General features: G+C 39.8%; 2 protein-coding genes across 2 annotated transcripts in view; one reads left to right on the top strand and one right to left on the bottom strand.

Annotated features, from left to right (window-relative positions):
* Positions 1-876: 876 nt before the first annotated feature.
* LOC137980374 (uncharacterized) lies at positions 877-14,804 on the bottom strand. Its single transcript, XM_068827804.1, has 6 exons — positions 14,749-14,804; positions 7,415-12,685; positions 5,278-5,383; positions 4,655-4,969; positions 3,865-4,049; positions 877-3,098 (listed from the first exon to the last, which is right to left on the bottom strand). Exons 2-6 carry the CDS (start codon positions 12,539-12,541, stop codon positions 2,769-2,771), a joined length of 6,063 nt encoding a protein of 2,020 aa, XP_068683905.1. The 5' UTR covers positions 12,542-12,685; positions 14,749-14,804; the 3' UTR covers positions 877-2,768.
* Positions 14,805-14,895: 91 nt separating this feature from the next.
* LOC137979318 (zinc transporter ZIP9-like) overlaps positions 14,896-21,139 on the top strand; it is an 11,788-nt gene continuing 5,544 nt past the window's right edge. The window contains exons 1-3 of the mRNA XM_068826556.1: positions 14,896-15,137; positions 17,705-17,813; positions 18,520-18,738. Coding sequence (XP_068682657.1) covers positions 15,039-15,137; positions 17,705-17,813; positions 18,520-18,738 — 427 coding nt within the window. The 5' untranslated portion in view covers positions 14,896-15,038. The remainder of the gene's footprint in view (positions 15,138-17,704; positions 17,814-18,519; positions 18,739-21,139) is intronic.

The following is a 21,139-nucleotide window of genomic DNA, read 5'->3' as shown; positions in this document are numbered from 1 at the left end:
CATGCAAATTAGCAACACACTTGTGAGGGGGCAAACAACACAAGTACGAGAGGTTATAACGAACATCGTAGCCACACAGTTGATTTGTTTCACGTTCATTGAATGTTTATCACTTAAGTAGTGAAATAGTTACTTCGATGTTTATTTTTAGTGGAAAATTAGCAGATAACGAAGTAGAAAGTCAAATTGTCGGAGGCAATCAAAAGATATAAAATTATTACAAAAGGTACTTAATTCTAAATTCTAAAATGTACTTTTAGCAGTGTTATTTCAATAGTTCGACGAGCCGATTTTCCGCAATTTGCCTTTTTTCCAATGTTTGCCCCCCAGCATAGCCATGGCTAATTTGCATGACAATTTTAAAATCAACATGGCCGCTATCGTGAATAAGGCCTATTACTTTCGACACTCAATTCAAAACCGCTCTATTTCCTACTTCAGCCAATAAATAAACAAACCTCTGTACAAGTTTCATATCATTCGGCCCTATTCTTTCCTCTTCCTGTGTTACTCATGCTTAAGGTTTGTAAAAGTAAAATAAAATTCAAATTCAAAACTTAAAATTGACTTTGAGAAATCTTCCAAAACATATCCTTGATATTAGTTGAGAATCTTATCAATTCCATTTTCACACATATTATTATTATTATTATTATTATTATTATTATTATTATTATTATTGTTCTTATCCTCAGAGACACTGTTACACTTAAAAATCTTCTTGTTACTTGTGCCGCAATAGGCCATTTCCGAGTTAATGTCTGCCTCCTCTTCAAAGCGAGTCTAGGTGTGAAGTTTTTGTGATACTAATTAGTTCTACTTTACATATGAATGAAAACTAATTTTCATAAGAAAAACTTCGCACTTAGACTCGCTTTGAAGAGGAGGCAGCCATGAACTCGGAAATGGCCTATTTGTTCAGGTGAAGGAAGTTTTCACATTGAGAGATAAGTTGCTGTACCAGTGTCACGCACGTAAAAGAGACATTTTCATTGGATAATACCACAAACTCTCCATACTAGTCTTAGGACAGATGTACGCTGTGCTTGAGAAATTCGTTGCAATGTTGCGAGAAGCGTTGCGAAAAGTAGAACTCGATTCTCTTTGAAAAATTTGCGAGTGTTATTTTATCTCAAATTGCACGTGATAAATCATGTAATTACGTAACTGTTAATAATATATACGCAAAAACTTGACTACATCAACATTAATATTGGTTAAAAAATGACAACCTGGATTGACATGCTAACAGTTGTGGAAGCTTATGGACCAAAAATATCCTCTCAATCGACAGAGACAAGTTCCGACTTGCTCTATATACACCTTACTCCAAAATGGCCACCATTTTAGTATTTTGTTGTTTAATTGCGAATAATACATTTTCATGATGACGTCATTTGACTACAACTACCAGAATTCAGTTTGTTTTTCTTTTCTTATTTAAACTTTGTTTTCCCAGCGGGGTAAAAATTACAATAGTTCTAATTAGTACGAGAAAAAGAAATCGTGAAGGATTCTGGTAGTTGTAGTCAAATGACGCCATCATAGACCCTTTGCATAAATGGCGCCTAACTTTGAATAACAATACTTTGACTGTACATCCTTAGTCCCGTACTTATGTTTCTAGACAAAGGATTTTTCACATGAATGTGAGGCTTAGGATGTACCTTGCCATTTATGCAAATTAAGGTCTATGCAAATGTCCTATTGGCCCTTTTGGCCTCGTTCAAGGTTAAATATTCTTTTGAATTTTACGTTTCAAAGCGAGTCCAAAAGGGCTAATTTGCCAGAAAACAAAAGAATACTAGAACGGCGACCATTTTAGCTCAGTGATAGAGTATTCGCAAGTCACCATCGATCAATAAATCTCTTCATATTTATAACTTCTATAATTGCCACTAAAATCTAGTTTGGAACTGTATTTAAAGACAACGTTCCTTAAAAACACCAAAAAAAATAATAGACTTCTAAGAAAGCTGGTATTTTCGAGCCGACCTTTTGCGATTGACTTTTGGACGACTTCGCCCAGCACGTTACCCTAGAACATTCAAACCGATAAACATCTTGTAGGGCAACTCCAACTCACTCAACGTACAGTGTCAAGCCGAATGTAGAAAAAATCCTAAAGGGAACCTCCACTAAAACGAGAAAATAGCTTTGATTGACAGAACATAATGTTTACCATCAAAATTGTTCGATCTTTTTCCAATAAAAGCGTTTGTATCCGAAATAAATGACCATATTGAATAATTGTGACGTACACGGTTGCCCTATTGTTTTAAAACAAAAGCTCCTTGTGTGAAAGGTCTTTAAATAAAAGAGAGGCTGAAGTTGACCTTGCTTTGATACAAACCTCATAGCTTTTCTTAGGTAAATCATGTTATTGTAATGCTAACGAGTTTCTATTTACATAGGACAAGCAATGAGTTTTGTATCAAAGCAAGGCCAACTCCAGCCTCGCTTTTATTCAAAGGCCTGATAACTGAGCACAGAACTGTAAAAATGGTCTATTATCCAAGATGGCGCCGCCCGGTAAATTTGAAAGTGAAAATAAGTGATTCTAAACTTCCTTTGTTTCAAGACAAACACTTTCTAGGAACAAAATTGTCGAACCAAATTTGACTGAAATAATTATTTTGTTCGGTTTAAATTTTTTCATTAACCACAGGGTAGGTTCCCTTTAGAAATTCAAGCAACGTTGTAAAAATTCGGTCGTTAGGAGCCCCAGAAAAGTATACAAAACGAGAATGGCGTCGGCAAAAATTTCCCTATAACCTTTGAGGACTTTCAGGGAATTCTGAACGAGCTTTTTCACAGGCTCGAAGAACAACTGCTTTGTATTGTTCCAAACTTTCCGCCACTGTCATTTGGTTAGCATTACGCTGAGCACTGGATTTTTTTTTCTTTGCAATCAATTGGTTCACACTGTCCTCAGTCACTTGCTGTCCATCGACGATTTTCTTAATCGTCTCTTTGACGGCAAACGTCAATTTTCCAACAACCTCTTCACTGATTGATTCGTCTTTCTTCAATTCTTCAATGGCTTTCCCGGCCATCTGTCTTGTTCGTTCTTCTTTCTCTTCTACAATATGCGCTTCCTATAAATTATTAAAAGCAAAGAGGAAAGAATAACGATACGTTCTAGATACCCAAATGCGCATTTGGAGAAACGAAGAAAAGAGTGAAAGTGCAATGAAGAACGAGATTTCGGACGAACTCTCTGCTTGGCACAAATTAAAAAGCCAGCGCGGTAGACGGTATCGACAAGTAGTTCAGTTTCATGGTCGCTCTGGCCAAACAGCATGAGCAGGTTGAGAAATTAATTTTGTGGTCACTTACAACAATAATACAAAGAACTTTCTTGTCAGTTTTGAACATCCTCGAGCTTTTGTATTATATATTGTATTATAAGAAATCCTTAAGTCAAGTCAATTAATTGAACTCGAAAATCTCTCCACGAGAGGGTATGTTGTATGACATACTTTCTTTTGACATGGAAAAATGTGTCGGAGCCTCTTTTCAAGTTTATATCAAAAGTCAAACAGTAAGCATGTTATTTAGAAAAGGACTGCGAAATTTTGATTTCTGACGGGAAGATTTTGTGAAATATATGATGTCAAACGAAGTGGTTTTTGATGGCACGAAAAAACACTATAGCTTGTACAAAACGACCGGACGAGTGAAAGCTGGTTCTAGCAAGGCTCATCCTTGTTAGCCTTCGAGTTGCATCCACGACAGGGCAACGACAATCATGCGAGCGGCGAAGAGGCGGCGAAGCCGAGAGAAGCCTGGGACTGGGAACCTCACAGCTCTCGCTGTCTATTTGTGGAAAGCTTGCTCGCAGACTAACGACTACAAATATACCTTAAAATCGTGGAACAGAAAGCTGGATACGTTTTCCATCGTGAGAGTGACAAACTCTGTTAGCCCGCGAAGTTCAGGGAATAAACAAGCGTGTACTGGAAGATAGTCGAAATAATCCTCTTCAAGTGGGACTATCCCGTAGTCATGCAACTCCCATTGCCAGCTGGGATATGAAAGCCTTTTCACTATAAAGAAGAATAATGCAAGAGCATTGCCAGTAGAAAATACTCATTTTTTGTCATCTTGAACTTCCTTTACAAAGGCTTTTAGGGAAAACAGGTACCTTTCAGATTAAAAAATTCAAAAGATAAGCTTTCCACATCATTGATTGCGAGGATAATTTCCGGAGACGCAAGATAAAAAAAGCCACTGAGATTTGACGGCAGACGCCCGCCCTGAACAGAAATCGAGGACACGAACTTTCGGCAATCTACAATATCGTGGAAGCAAGAATTTTCATACCAGGTTCTGGATACATAATCTTTCTTACAAAAGGGCTAAAAACCCATAACGTAGCTATAGAAATCTTTCAAAATTCAATCAATTGACGGAAATGGCTCAATCTTCATCAGTTTGAATGGCAGTGTCAAATGATCGAGGAACGGTCATGAAACAAAAGGACATTCTTACATACCCAGTAATGTGAAGGCTGCATTAAGGCAGGATAATACTGTCAAACGGAAGGTCACGCCCCCGTCCCTCAAAAGCGGCGAGGGTTAGAACACCCACATGACATGACCGCTCTGCAGTTCCGCATCCGAGTTCAAGATACTGTTCGAGAGACACTCACCTGTTTGTATACCGGCGTATTTCTTAATCCAGTCGAATCCAGGGCTTTCGTTGGACAAAACAATTCTAGGCACCAGTCCTTCTTCCAAAAGCATCTTATAAAATGCGACCCACAATTCATCAGTGACGTAATCATGTCCACTGGAGTGCAATCCATACACGAACATTCCCGCCTCAAAAAGCTTCACCTCAACATTTTCAATTTCCTCTCGCTTCCCACGTTTCTCCTCCTTAAAAACGGTCAGAATTCTGTTGTCCACGGAGAGGGCACAAAGGACAGGTTTCTCGGAATGAAAGCCGTTCGGCGCGTAGCATCCTTAAATAGGAATGATTACACAGAACATGTTACATAGGTAGATCAACCTGCAATTTCTCCGCAAGCATCGAGCGAATCGACGCGCACGCGATCAGTCCTATCACTGTACCACTAATGACAACAACCATCCGTGATTTCACGACGATGCAATCTTCTTCGGAAACAAGACTATCTATGGCCACTGGCACTGATGCTCAGAATTATTTTACGTCAGGTAGTTTTAAAAATTCTGACACAAGTTTCGTATCAATCTGAACTGTTGCATTATCGTTCTTTCCATAGATCGGGCTCATGGATATGCAACTCACCTGGAATTCGCTCAGAACACAATTTGACATTTTCAAGAAATCGGTTTTCCCAGACGGCTACAAACTTCTTCATTTCGCCTCTTTCGCTTTGACTTGCCTTGGAATTCTGAAACAACAAACAGCAATGTCATGCGTCTTCCTGTTGGCTGGATATACATATACATTCATGTGGAATTTCCTTGGAGCCGGTCTAGAATGGAGAAGTAAGGGCCCCGGGCAAATTATACGGCTTCAACATTTCCTTCCACCACCCGTTCGATTTTTACAGCAATGTGGAAACCGTTTGGGACCCCTGTTTCAACATGTTTCAACATGGTTGAAAGGAGGAGGGGGGGGGAGGGGGGGGGGGGGAGTCGGGACAAATGCTTTCAACATCGCTGTGTTCAACAACATCGAACGGATGTTGAAACAAATGTTAAAGCCGTTTGCCTGAGCCTTAAGGCGCCTCCTTCCCCGCCTCCTTCCATCCAATAGCCAAAATGTTCGCCCTTGGCAAGCAATAGTCCACCTGAGCCCTCCTTCCTGGGTTAGGGGATTACCCTGAGGAGCCATTGCACTGGTCCCGTTGCCTAATAATCCGCGTCCAAATGCCCTTCATTGTCTGCAAATCACGTACACGGGTTCCGCGCTTCGTGTGAGACATAAACACAAGGAATGACCTGTGAACCATCTAACACTCATACGTCGAATGCGACGGGACAGTCCATCTTTTTTATACACGAGTTTACTCTCATATACTCATGTTTTCATTCAGATGACCGTTATAGAACATTGACAAATTTGATTCCTTATAGCTATTACGGGATCAAACTACTCAAAACACAGGGATTTTAGTCAGTAATATAATTGAAAATTTACCGTCAGGTGATCTCGTCCTCCACAAAACCTCAAATTTGATCACTGCAAATCGTTGTCAAAGCGAGAACGGCTAAGAACTGTAACAAAATGTGAAACGCACGGTCGGGGCGTGCAAAGCCATTTTTTTTTGCCCGCTAAACCTAATGTTTGGTGGCAATCTCGTCGTCATCCTTGCGCGAGCTCCCTGTTATGAGACAGTCGTCCACTTTCTTTTGGTCTTCGTGCAGACGTTAACGGGGAGCTTAAGCAAAGACAACGAGAACGAGAGCAGAAGATTGCAATACGATTAATGAACAAAAACAATGGCTTTCCACGCCGCGCACGTGCGTTTTACATTTCGGTACATTTCTTTCCCGATGGGTTTGGTTTTCACTGGCGATGCCAGCGCAAGCATAAGAGCGCTGATTTCACAGTGACAACGGGGTTAACACAAGCATAAGCACAAGCCCAATAATCCAAATTTTTCCTTTTCCTTGTTTGCGCTTATATTTGCGTTCACTTGCGTTTTGTGAAAACGAAACAAAAAAAAAGCACAAGAAAATCTTGTCTGTTCCAGATTCCCTACGTCTGAGCATTTCAACAAAATGACGGAGACTGTGGTTGAGTTACGCTTATGTCGACGTTCGTTTTCACTTGCGTCGCTTGTGAAAACCAGGCTTAATCGTCCTGACAACGATGCGAAATGATCAAATTTGAGGTTATATGGAAGACGTGAGTACTTAACGATATGTTTTCAATCTTCTCTCCAAACCGCTCACACATCCACACCAATTATATTCCAAAAACGTTTGCACACACAATCAATGTCGAACGACTTGGGATGATCGCAGAGAGACTGAATTAACGCGAAGTTGTATTTTAACATTCATACGTCCTTCAACTCCTTGTTCAAGCTCCTCAATATTCGAAGAGGTCATCGCCTCCCTCAAACAACATGTTTTACGGTTAATTAATCTTACGACATTCAAAAGCTGATTAACGCTAACCCTAGGTTAAAAATTAAAGAGTTTATTTCTCTACTCCCAAATGCTGTTCAACGCTGATATTGGGCAAAACTTTTCATAAGAAGCAGTCAATCTTGAAAAACAAAAATAAGCACAAGAAATTAAACTTTCCCTGAAAAGTTGAAAACATGAAGCAAAAGTTTACGCTAATCTAGGATCAAGTTAATCGGCTTTCGAACAACCGGGCTCTGGTAAATGGGAAGGCCAAAAGGCTCTTACTTCGAAGAGATAAGAGAGAACTGAAACATTTGACACCAATGATGAGCGTTTCTTACCTTATTCTTTTGGTGAAATTTTTTAATCCTGACTCTGTGCCGTTGTTCCTTTCTCACCAATTGAGTCACTCGTCTTGCAAGGTCTTCTGAGGTAAACTGACTGATTGTTTTCTTTACGGCCGACAACTGTTCCTCCATCTCTTCCAATGACGACTGAACACCAAAAAGATCTTTTGCACATACGTCCTCCTCTCCCACTTTTATGGAAACCACATTACACATGAAAAGGATGTCCCTCCATTCACTCCAAACAGCTCTCAGGGTCCGGGCCAATTTCTTTCTGAACCTTCTGTCATCCGCCGACTCTTGACCGCTTAGGTATCCCGAACATTCCACGGATGGGGAAGACCACAAATCTTTCGAAACTTGAGAGCTCTGACCCTTCCGGTTGTACCCTGCCGCCTGCAATTGAGCAATGAGAGCTCGATTGTTTTCAAGAGATAAAATGCGATCTTGAATATTGCCGTGCAATTCCTTCGGTTGCTTTGATTTGGAAAATTCAAATGAAAAAAGACTCTGGACAATCTTTTTTACATGAAGAGACAGGACTGGTTTGGCGACCACCGCTGACAGCCAACGCCTGAGCAGAAACAACAATGGGTCATACACTTCACTACGGCTTAGGACACTTGGGAGATTTTCGTGAAGATAGGATGTCTGCCTTGTAAAAGGTAACCCCGCTCCTGATACGCTTTGCTGTGTCATAGTGGTTTGATCTTCTGCATTATTATTCGATCTCTGTTGCTTTCCAAAAATCTCGACGAATAGAGCCTTAAGATTCTGGCCATGAATTTTGTAGAGATCGTTCCCTTTTTTTCTCTTCTTCTTGATTTCTTCTTGATTTTCCTTCTTGTCTTCTTTTTGATTTTCATGAGCGTTGCAAAGTTCATTGCAAGCTTGAACAACTTTTTCTGTGATGGCGGCATCTTTCTTACTTCCTTCGGGTTTTCTTACTTTCAATACATTGATGAATTCCCCCAGCAATCTGGCCAGCCGAAGGCGTTCCTTGAATTGTGCCCCTTTGATACCGTTTCCGTTCTCTTGGAAATCTTTAAAACCATCTTCAGGAAACAGGCAGTGTTTGATTCTTTGAGACACAGAGGCTACAAGTTGTAAGGTGTCTGATTTTAGATCAACAATTGCATCCACATCGCGCGATGTTAGGTGATCTAGCGGGGTAGTCAAGAAAGCTACGCACCAGCTGTCAATAGCGATAACGGGAAATCCATCAGCTATCATCAACTGACGCCAATTGGGCAAACGATTGAGACCGTATGCATCCTCTGGATCGTACAGCACATCAAGTTCCTGGAACCTTACTAGAAGATCTTTACACGAATTCATACACAACCGACCAAAGGCTTGTGCAAGCTGCAACACAAAATTACTTTGTGCCGGATCATTCTGCAAGGAAGACGTGTCCTCTTTGTTACAGTAACACTTCATACGTTTGATTAGTTCCAATCTTTCTTTCTTGCATGACCAGAGTGAGGCGATATGGCCGACTGTAACGCCAGCTGGGACACTGACTTGAAAAAGGTCAAGTACTGCTAGTGTCTCTTCAACAGACAACCTGCTTCCAAGCACGTTGCTCAGTTGCTTCAGCTGTGGCTTGACGAACTGGAAACATGAGACAGAGGGCTGTTGAATCACCATGCCAAAAAACAAGAACGAAGAAGCGGACGACCTTTCCATTGTTGTGTAAACGGCATCGTGAAAATTCAATCGAGATTTTTCGTCCAAGTACTCTGCTGCGCTAGTCTTTCGACAAGCTTTCAAAATAACATCTAAATACTGGGACAGATGATGGCGGTTTCGCCGCACGTGCACCCAATAAAAAGCAACTTCTTTAGTTGATGATACTGCTAAAATGGACAAGATCATTTCCAAGTACTCGTCAAGTGATGGTAAAGTTCCAGGACATCCCTGCCTACAACACTTTAAAGGAAATGTGGGACGGAAATCTTTCCAAAGCGACATTGCAGTTTTCAAGATATCTTCGCCTTGCCCAAGTAAACGTTTTAAGTTCTGAATCACTTCCTCGGCAAGAGTGACCGGAGCTGAAAAAGACTTCACAGATTGAGAGCGGACTGCCACGGATGTCTCAGCAAGATTGTGTGGAGCATGCGCAATCATGTCCTTGCTGCCGAAATGCTGTTCTGGTACTGTCTCTTGGGGTAAAAATACCAATTCTTCTTTTTCAATTTTTACTGCAAGAGGAGTGTGGAAGCATTTCATTTGTAAATTTAAGGAACGAAAACACAGTTTGAAAGCCACGCCCGCTTCGTCATTTGAAAGGGGTGAATGGAAAATAAGCCACTCGAGCTCACAAGGTGAAATTCTCCTGACGTTGTCCCGCAAAGCTGTATTAAACTCCGTGCAATACAGCTCTACATCTTCATTTGTTTCTTTGAGAATCCCCTGGAAACGATGTATCCTGGTTGTTGAGTCAGTAGCCGTGTAGGCTTTCCAAAGAAGCTGGGGAACTTTCAAAAAGGAAAGAACGGAGACCTTAGGTGGTGCGAAATCCCACTTCATGATAACCTCTTCAACAAATCTGGCCATCTTTTGCATCTCGATCTGATTTTGCAGCATATATTCAAAACTAAGCATGCTGAGAGGAATCAGATCGGAAGGAGTACCGACTAGAAAACGCCGTAGTGCCTGGAAGACTTCAAGTATTTTGTCCATTGAGTTGAACGCCTGGATGGCTGCTTCAAGAACGGACAAGAAGTAATTAAAAAAAACACGATCTAAATCTTCTTGGGAACCAATGAAACGATATATATCCACAAGCCTATCCCGGGAAATCAAGTCTGAGTTTATCGCTGAAAGAACACTGCTAAGGGATCTTTTCTTGCTTGCCGGAATTCTTGACAAGTTTGTCATCATAGTTAAATCGGCCATTATGATAAAGACCTCATCAAATGTCAGGAACATTTCTAAATGTCTCTTGTTGCTCAAAGAAGTGCTGTTGTTTGAGTAATCGAGAGGAATAAGATGATGTAAAGCTCTTTCAATTCCCTGCTGTGAATTGTAAAGGAAAATATCAAAGACTTTCCTCACCAACAAGAGCTTTTCTTTACCAGAAAATCTAACTGACTGAACGACGAGGACAATGGATGAAGCAAAATGAAGGCGTAGTTGGTCAGGGACATCTGGAGTGTTATCAATTGTCTTTGAAAAACTTCTCAGTTCTGTAAAAAGTTGCAACTTTTCACAGTCGGTCATGCCTAGGTTGCCCATGCCTGGCTGTCGAAAGTGCTCTTCGAAGAATTCTTTGCAAAGATGGTCATCTTCTTCAAGGATGTCAAATACTATGTAACACATCAGGTCAAAATACTCGTTGGCTCCACCTTCTTCGAGATGAAACTTCCGAATCACGTCTAACAGGCCGCTACTGACTAATAAGCCCTTTCTAGACTCCTTTGATTTCTGCAGGACTTTCAATCGTCTGTCACCGGATATTGAAGTTTTCAATACCAAGGACAGTAGTTGCAACACCTCGTGGGGAATGGTCTTCATTGGAATGTCTGTATTAACAAAACGTTTGAGAAAATCGAGGATCTCGCTGAGTAGCTCATCTATGCAATGACTGATTTCTCGTACTCCTCCAATAATTTCTTGGAAAACGTTTCTTTCCTCTTGTCCCTTGAATTGCTTGGCCAAATTATTTAGTTCTCGAAGAAGAATTTCCTTGGATTTAAATGACAAGTTTTCACAGAGGGTGAGTTGCTTGATCACATTAATTGAGAACACCGAGTCGTTGGTAGGACGTAGAGAAACTGGGAGCCTCTTCCAAAAATTTAGTATCTTATCTGCTCTTTCTTCTTGACAAGGAGCTTCTTCGCAGGGTAGTCTTTCGGAAAACAAGGCCATTAAACTTGCGAGAATACGGTAATCTTTTTCATTAGTCTGAGACGTTCGTCTCCAGAAATTGAGTACTTTGTAGACCAGGTTTCCATCTGGAAGTAAGGACAGGACTTTAAATAAATTATTAAATGCCTGTGCCTTAGCTTCTGTTTGTGGCGAATCTGGTAACGGACCTTGGCACCAGAACAGGTTGAGAACCTCTTCAAGGACATTATTGTTGATGCTGGTGGTTGATATTAGCTTAAGAGATGTTTCTGTTATGAAAGGATGGTGGAAAAAGTGATCTATGTACCTAAAGAATACATCCTGCCTTTTCTTAGTAGAGAGGAGGCTAACTTCGCTCCCATTACTCTTCATATCTTCCACAATACCCACAACATTGCAGACAATTGATGTATAAACAAGTTGCATTGTTTGAAGACTACATGTAACGTCTGTGATACCTGTAAGGTCTGTAAGACCTGGTTGAAAAGAAGCCGAATGCGATACACGTTGCTCTTGCCATTGTAAGGGATCCACCTTGGCTAAACCAGCTGCAAAGCTATTGCTGACGTTCTCTAGTCTCAGCAGTTTGATCCAATTGGGGAAGAAAACAGACTGGACCGTCTGGTATTTAGATACAATCTCTGCATCCGCGGTAGCAAACCTAACTGTTTGGGCGAAAATCTTTTCAATGCAACCCCCGTCTCTTCTTTTGTCGAAAATGGCCAAAATATCGTCAACGAAATGGTTTGTTCGCCTCGACAGTCTCTCCAAATTGGCTGCTGGTTCTGTCTTGTTGGCAGTGTTTACAATCAGTTTCCCTTCCTGAAAATCCTGCACGAGTTGGAGTAGCAGGGAAACGACTGTACTCGTACGGCAGTGTTTTGGTGGAGAGGGAAAGCAGAATTTTAAGGCTTTGACATAGTAATAGAAGGCAATTCGTTTGGGCATGTCAGTATAGCAGAAAGAAACGCAAAGCTCAAAAAGCTTCGTTACTTCGCGGACGAGCTCCGAAGGTTTCTTCATGCACTTTTGCAAAGGAGCCACAGCAAGGTTAAAGATTTGAATTACGTGATAATCTTGTAAACACTGAACATTCTTGAGAAGCGCAACTTTCTCTTTTTCATCTTCGAAGGGAAGTGTTTCCAACTTTGATCGGATTGTGGTTAAGTCATCATCGGTTCTTGTCTCAATTGAGCTTGTGTTTTGGCTCAGAGTTTGCTGCTGATTGTTGCCAAACATCTCATTAGTAACTCTTCCCTCTTCATCCATTGTCAATGCTGGGGTGAAAGCTGAATGCACGCTTCGTTCTGACCACCGTTACATTCTAAACTTCACTGAAAACCATTTCTTGGACGCCTCTCTACCCTTGGCCAGTTAAAGTGATTGCACGTGTGAGGTCTCTCAGAACTTAACCTAAGAAAGAGAAAATCCTATAAACACTGATAAGAAAAGATTATAGCCCTGCGCTATTCACGGTTTGTAGGCCCACCTCATTTGTTAGAACGACCATTGTTTTACACCACAACATGTTTCAGTTGCTTTATGTTGACTAGAATGATATGACCAGTCTTTCAACAAAACCATTTGAAATCAACTTGTTTTATTCAAAAGTCCCTAAATTAGTCACGAAAGTCGGGTCGATGTCACTTGATTTCTGCCGTTCAACGGAGGAATCTCGATTCTTAAAACATTTCTGTGATACACAGAAGAGAATACCTCTTTGTTCTAATCCGCGTTTGTGCAAACAAAGAAGGAAAATCTGTTTCTTCACGAGCAAGGAACCTTTAGGGGAATTCAGTCGAGAAAATGAATCACAGTTTTGCCTTTGAGCATGAATTCATGTTTGTGGCAGTTTTTTGCTTCCTTCTTTCTCTCCCTCTTTTTCGCCTGCGTGGTATACGTGCAAGAGGGAAAGAAGCGAAGTCATTTACACGCCCAAGGAAAAAGAAATGGTACGACAGAAACACGAAAAGCGCCCTTCTGCACTTCATCTTCTTTTGAACCATAGCTACGCAGGGAAACATTTCTTACAAATATAACTTTTACATGAATCATTCAATGTAAATATATTGTTTTGGGACTTTTAACTGTGTTATGTTTACATTTAAATTGTTACTTTGTAATTTCATTTGTACCCAAATAATGGTCAATATAGTGTCATTATCAGAACTTCTGGCAAAAGCAGAGACCTGGTATATCGTGATGGCACATTCAAACTCCCATCGTAAGTTTCGATTGAAATGCTTAAGGACGGTGCCTACTAATTCAAAGGTATTTTTGCGCGGCTTTATAAATATGCGGGAAAAGATGATCTCAACAAGTGTTGTTAAAATCCAAAAAGGAAATTGGGGGTAACCACGCATTTTTCAAAGGTAATTTATCAACAATATTAGCAAAAAGCTTTAAAATAGAAGGCAATGTATGGCGTTCCTTTCCAGATTAAAGCTTATTTATCTCGGAAGAGCACTTGCTAAGTTCTGCTTTCTCCGCATAAATTTAAACTGCGCAAAATAGCCCTACATTAGTAAGCACTACCGATAGGAAATCCGAATATCTGGAGATGCGCAAAACGTATGCGCAATAACAATGGCACCATCCTTAAATCAAGTAGTTTACATCGACTTCTGTCAGCGCAATTTTCAATTACTACACGCGAACAACTTTTTGGGCGACATTACCCGGGGACTCGGGCGACATGACTGGATAAATTTCGGGCGAGATTTGCTAATAGTACTAATGAAGCTATTTCAGAGCTTGGAGAAGTTCATATGGGCGACTTTCGTAAGAAATAGAAATAGAAATGTATAGTTGAAAATAAAGCAGAGAATTAAGAAATAGAAGCTGAGGATGATTCATTGAGGCTAAAAAACGAGTCATAAACCAGTCGCCTATTAGAGAGATTCCAGGGTTCTCAAACAGGACAAATGGCGCTCGCGAGAGAGAAAACAGTCGCGCGAATCCTACGTAGGCTATAATAGCTTATAATATATCATGCTTTCATCAAATGTTGCAATGATTCTTGCTAAAACGCGCGATGGTTGAGCTCTACACAAAGGTTTCTTATCGTGCAATGGTAGTCCATCTTCACTAGTGGTCGGAAGAACATTAATTCGTTCCGTGAATATGGATTACTTTCAGAGAATGCCCACTTAACTTTCTAGGAAACAACAATTTTTTCAAATGAAAGAACTATTTGAATAAGTACAACAACCAACAAGGTTTGCTTTCAACGTCAGATTCTTTCCTCCAGCTTTCCGTAGATTGCAAGGCAACTTATTTTATACAACGTATTGAAATTAAAAAAATCCCTTGGGAGGTAGCAGAAAGATTCAGATTCGGTTTATTGTCTCGAATTAAAAAAAAAACAGTTCGTAACAATATTCATTTCTTGGATATTTGCTGGAAAATACTTTGACACTTTTTATACCAATTAAAGGGAAAAAATTATGACAGAATACTTCTAACGCTTCACTTACCTCTCTGCCTGCCGTGAAAAATCATCCCACTTCTCATTTTGCTTCGTTAGCGTTTTCAGTTCTTGGAAAACAAGCGGAAATAAATCAACCCATACTTCATTTAAGCCTAATTGGAAAGTCGTAGAGAAAAAAGCGTGGTTACTTAGCAAAGCGGACGCGTGTCGCAAAAAGCCTGAGAATGTAAATTTTGGGAAAGTAGCGAGTGCTCGAGTGTGAGGTTCATGGCATTTTCGAGTGATCAGAAACAATATATTTTATCTTCTTTTGATGAATAGCTTATCTGAAGTAAAATGGACGACGATATAACTAGGCTGTTTGGGTTAAGTTTCTGCATGCTTGTGGGATGTTATGTCGCCGGTGCTATCCCATTAGCTTTCACGATGTCTGAGGTAGGATATGTGATCATGAGTAAAGGCTACATGTATTTGGCGTTGTAGAATCCTCTTTGTTTCTATGATTACCTCTTTAAGGATTTGGTTGATTACTTTGTTATTTTCTTCCACTATTTTGCTTAATTATTATGCATTTACAAATTGTATTGACCAGTGTTGAGAACGCCGTCTACGACAAAATGAAAAGGCCATACGTGTATCTTATATTAATATTTTTTTCCGTGGTGAACCTGTGGTAGGGAGCCGTTGATAATTTATATCCTTCTCGAAAGAGATCGGTCATTCAGGGTACTATACTGAAGCTTGGAATGAAAATATGTCAGCAGTTTCATAACTTGATGTTGAACAACTTTTGGAAAAGATCTTGACCTAATTAAGCAACAAAACGATCAAGACGACAAGAGGGCATACATGTAGGCGAACAAACAAAGAAGCTTGTTTGCAAATAAATCCATGAAAAAAACAAGTTGCATTTAGCAAGACAATAGTACAACTTGTAACTAGCATTTTTGACGAGCAGGATGCTCCCTTTTATAAAAAAACACCTACAACTAGAAAAAAACATAGATTTAATGACTTTTGAAGATGAAAATTTTGCGAGAGTTCTATTTGGCGGATTGGCGATTTTTTTGTGGTCTGTGGGAACAAATTTTTGCAGTTCAAGAATACTGAAATTTCTGCTTGAAACTAATTTTTGTGATTCTCTGTTCAAACAGCAGAGAAGCAGCAAATATTTGTAATTGGTATGTCACTTTACTTATAATTTATACCGTATTGAACAACAAAAAAACCAAAAGCCTACCCCTTCCCAGAGGTTTCATTAAAAGCCGGCAACCGGCAAATTTCGCTGGCTACTCCCAAAGTTATCGCCACCTAATTTTTTGATAAATTACACGATTCTCACAGTTTAACTTCGATCCATTTTAATATTTTCATTCAATAAAACAACTAAATATCAAGAAACCTTTTGCTGTATTTTCTGTTCCTTTTTGGACGTTGGATATTTTTATAAATTCCTAGTTATTTGCACTCAGCCTAGCCACTCACACCCCAGTGCGATATCTACTCCACCATGTTAGATGAATAGAGGAGAAAGACTAGTGCCAAATGTTTCTTGTATCACTTTCACTGGGTCCTTCCAATTTTCCATTTGTTGTTTGTTAAAAATAGTAGACACAACTAGAAAGTGCACAGCTGGAGGTGATGTTTTGTCCTATTTCAACAAGAGATAGAGAGTGCAAAAAAATTGTCCTCTTACTTGGCCATGTGTCTACGTGTTAATAAAATATTAATTTTGTGACTGATGTTGTTGCCCAGATTGCTGGACATGCCATTTCCAAGCGCCTAGATTTCAAAATTTTCTGGGGGAGCATGCCCCCATGACCACGGCCTCACAGCCCCTTTCTTGCTACAACCGCCTACTTCACAAAACCAGCTGTTTACTGGTACTACAAAACTTATTGAAACCCCTGCCTACCATGAACAACAAAAACACAATTTCAATATAAGGTTTGCCTGTTTACAGAGGCCCTGGCAAATGGTATTCCTTCAAATGACCCATTAATGCCAATCTAATGTACTGAATTGTTCTACACTCAACATTTTCTCCTTTACATATTCTTTTTTTTGCAATACAGACCTACCGGTGCCTTATGTATGTCAGCCCAGAGCCCTTGTGTAAGCTTAAGTGGCACATATCTGTTTATTATAACTTAGCGGAGTTCTTAATTTGACTGAAGGGAGTTAATTTTTGCAGCGTTTTATTTTGTGGGTTATTTTATTCTGGGGAACCATTTTTTTGTGAATTGGGGTCAATCTGCAAAATCCGCAAAAAATAGAACCTGCAAAACTTTCATGCTACACGGTATGTATGTATGTCTTTTTTCCCATTGATTGCAAACAAGACTGTTGTTTCTGTATGAAGTGGTAACAAATCATCAAAGAGCTGACATAGCCGTCCATTCCAAGAAGCTGAATGTCAAATTTAGAAAGGTGTTGGGCTGCAAAGTTTCTACCACTGATCCTTTCGTTTATGCTCATTACTTTTGAACATACATTGAAAAATTTCTCCATTCTGACTGGCTAAGAAAAATATGGTTTTCAGGTAACACAGTGCAGAGAAGAGGTAATTCAGTGCAAATATAAATAACAAACTAAGCATTCTGATTGGTAAATGAACAAAGAAATGCAGAGATAGCCAATCAAATGTGAGCTCTGGATGACGAAACGTTTTTGTGTTTGCATGATACAAGTGTGTTGCTTCTCCTTTACCACCTTGAATCACATGATTTTTCTGATGTTATTTGGAATGAATAAGTAGTTGTAAATTTTTGTTCGTGTTTGAAAAAGTTTACTTGTGCCTACATATTTATTCCAAATTGCACTCCATGTCATGTGATTACCTAACAAAAAGCCGACCTTAAAGTCTCACTTAGAACTCATTGTTAAAATGTGTTCCCATTCTTGAGACGAAGACAACACATAATTTATATCTTTTCAATACGTGAATGACTTGTCTCCTCAAGTACCTATATGTAATTACATGTAAATCTTTCTGTGAACAGAAGCGTTTACGAATGATCAGTATACTTGGTGCTGGTCTTTTGGTAGGAACAGCTCTTGCCGTCATAATTCCAGAGGGTGTACATGCATTATATGAATCAGAGGAGCATGGTGAGAACCCTTGCTACATTTTCTAATAAATAAATTAGTGTTTTATTCGTAGAGCAAACTTGTGCAATTACATGCTTCTCAGCCTGTGTAGCAAGCGTTTCCATGGGGCACAATGTTTTGACCAAGCAAAAAATGGGGCGAGAGAAAAAATGGAGAGAGTGGGAGAGGAGGGATGCGATGCCAGCATCGTGAGGACATGGGTTCAAACCCCGTTGAAGTCCTGAATTTTTCAGGCTTCTCTATGCAATTAGTAAAATTGCGTTCATAACTGCAAGGATCACACACATGTAGCTTCGTTGAGTATGATTAAAAGTAAGCAGAATTAGGTTTTACATTAAAAGGTTACCATTCAAAGTTTGCTGATGGAAGACAAAGATGATGAACATTATTTTGCCAAGTGTAGAATTGTCCAATCCCTCAAAGAAACAATGCCATTTAATAAACAACTTACTAACCTCACTTTCTCGGGACGGTACTGGTGATTTTTGGCCCTCTCTCGTTTTTGTGCGGACCTGGCTGTGCTTAGTTCGCACTGCTACAATCTCAGGCCACTGTTCCCAAGTAAAGCCCTCACGCTTGGTTACCTAGAGGATATTAAACCTTTTGTTGCTTTTGTAAGGAAAAACAGTGTACATAGGGTGACTCCTTTTTTACCTTTTGTACAAAATTAATGCTTGTTATGGCTTTTTATCATTAATATTTTTAGGTCATGCCTCCCACAATCATCTGTCACCAGGTACTGCTGGTGATTCACACAGTGATTCTGATACGAAGGACAAACACTTGAGTGATGGTGGCCTAAAACACCAAATTTCACAAGTGGAACCTGATGTGTTCATTGGTTTGTCCTTGTGCTGTGGTTTTGTTTTCATGTTATTAATTGATCACGTCAGTGGTGGCCACTCTCATACACCTCCTGGAACTGGTATGAAAATCACACCTTTGTTTACTGGCAATGGTCTACATGTGGTTCCTTTCATATGATTATATAAAAGGAGCAGTATGTGATATGTACAGTATAATAATTATTATTATCATTACTGTAAACAGCCAAAATTAATACAATTAATATCACCGGGAGTCCTCACTACAAAATGCCCCAGGCAGATATAAGATGTGAGGAGAGGCAAGCATAGAGGCAAAAGGAGTGGGAGCCATCATGATGGCAACAAGCTTGCCATCTCTGGGGAGGTGGGAGGGTCAAATGCCTGACGTTTGTTTAAAGCCAAAGGGAGGAATAAACCAGATAAAACAAGCCTATTTGTACCAAAATGGTAATAAATTATGCAAATAAGGTTTGCCTATAGAACAATAGACGCACAGAAGTTTCCAGCTTTAAATCGCAAGGAAATAAGGGGCGTTTGTACTTGGTTGCTGTGGTAAATAATTAGTGAAGGGTTATTGTTTAAAGTGGTACTATGATCAAAACATCATTTCCTTTTTTTCTTCAGATTTTGAAAGCGTGTTCGCTTAACACCTAACTGGCAAAATTTTGAGCTTTGAGTTTTATCCAAAGGCTGTTTATTTTGAGTGTAAGTTTTGGATTTCATGGTCTGCCATTACTCACGTTCAAAACTGGCCGATTGGACCTCAGAGGGTTGGATCTAGAGAAAATGACGTCATTTACTCACTAGCTTAAAATTTCAGCGTGTAAACGCAATTTTTTATATATGCAAAACACGGGTTGAAAAGTCTGAATGCCCAAAACTCCCGTGCTGCATATTAATTAGGCCGCGTACACACGCATTGCATTCTTAAACTAGTGCGTGTTTGACGTCATTTTCTCCTCGACCCAGCTCTCTCAAGATTTTAAAGTTAGTAATGGCGGGCCAATAAATAAGACAATTCCAGCTAAAATAAACAGGTGTCTTTTTAAAATCAGAACTTAAAACTTGGGTGAGTTAGTGTTTAGTTAACATAGTTTTGAAATCCAAAGGAAAAACAAAATTTTTTTTTGGTCGTAGTACCACTTTAAAGCCAAAGGGAGAAATAAACCAGATAAAACAAGCCTATTTGTACCAAAATGGTAATAAATTAGGCAAATGAGGTTCGCCTATAGAACAATAGACACACAGAAATTTCCAGCTTAAATCGCAAGGAAACAAGGGGCGTTTGTGCTTGATTGCTGTCACAGTGGTAAATAATTAGTGAAGGGATTATTTTTTCGATGTTGACTCAGGGATACTCAGGACAGAACTCTGCTTGCTCGTAATGAGAGGTGAACATACTGTAATTACATGTATGACCTTTAAATTATTATACCAGATGCTTTTTCTGTGACCACAATGGGTGTCACTGTCACAACTTTGTGACCATGCTGACGTCACAGTTCAGTCTGCATTACAGAGAGCCATGTGTAGTCTTGTTGATCTGCCATCTTGTGTGTACATGTATGAATGTGTGTTTGTTAATTCTTGTCCATATTGCCTGTTCTAGCTTGTAACGTTTTCCTTGTTGACTCTGGTACACTCGGGAAAAAGTTCCAGGTTGTCCTACCAGGAATGCAACCTGTGACCCTCCCTGTACTCAAGTATCAACGTAAAAAAGTAACATACCATTGAGCTACGTGTACAATGTAGAGGGAGCTATATTAGGCCATTACATTGTAGAATACACATGTAAGTTCAATTGTTATATAGCTGAGTTTTTTCCCCCAGCAGCACACGCTCTCATTGGTTACTTCGAGGTCACATGACATCTAACAATAAAACTGTTTCCCGCCAAAAGTCTCTGAGCAGGCAACAGTGCAAAATCTATGACGTCAGAGTGTAGCAGTGCACTGCTACATGTACCTGCGAATGTTGACCGACGACTGCCATTGCTGTTGCCATTGCACGTTTTTCTTTTTGTGCTATGTAACAAATCACTTAATGACTGGTCCCTGGGGAAACAGTTCATTTTGTTTCCCGCAGCTGCGCCTCGGGCAAACATTGAGATTGTCGGAAACAAAATGAACTGTTTCCCTCGATTGGGACCAGTCATTAAATGTTTACTGACAATCGTCTGGTTTTGTTATGACTGTTATATTCAAAGGGTGGCATTCTTGCTAGTGTATTGTGGAAGATGACATAATTTTTATGTTAACCCTGGTGAATTAATTAACCAATTGACTCCTGAACCTCCCCACACTGGCAAGTAAAATTTTCTGGCATTTGACAGAGTAAAATATATGAATTCTCACTCCATTAGGAGTCAATGGATTACTAGTTGAACTTGGTGTTTACAGACTGTATTCATAAAAGGCAACCAAGAAATTATTCTTTTGTCTTTATGCTAATCCTCCTCGCTAGCCTCGTTAGCACCAACAAAATTCAAGCAAAGTTTTG

Source organism: Montipora foliosa, chromosome 12 (genome assembly GCF_036669935.1).
Source record: "Montipora foliosa isolate CH-2021 chromosome 12, ASM3666993v2, whole genome shotgun sequence".
NCBI classification, from domain to species: domain Eukaryota; kingdom Metazoa; phylum Cnidaria; class Anthozoa; order Scleractinia; family Acroporidae; genus Montipora; species Montipora foliosa.
The sequence above is the reverse complement of the archived record's forward strand: the minus strand, read 5'-3'. Positions and strand labels throughout refer to the sequence as shown.

Coding starts and splice junctions, on each gene's coding strand:
- LOC137980374 (XM_068827804.1), bottom strand. CDS start 12,541: ATGGATGAAGAGGGAAGAGTTACTAATGAGATGTTTGGCAACAATCAG. Junction 4,970..5,277: donor GTGTTCTGAGCGAATTCCAG/GTGAGTTGCATA, acceptor TTCCTATTTAAG/GATGCTACGCGCCGAACGGC. Junction 4,050..4,654: donor ATACGCCGGTATACAAACAG/GTGAGTGTCTCT, acceptor TCTTCTTTATAG/TGAAAAGGCTTTCATATCCC.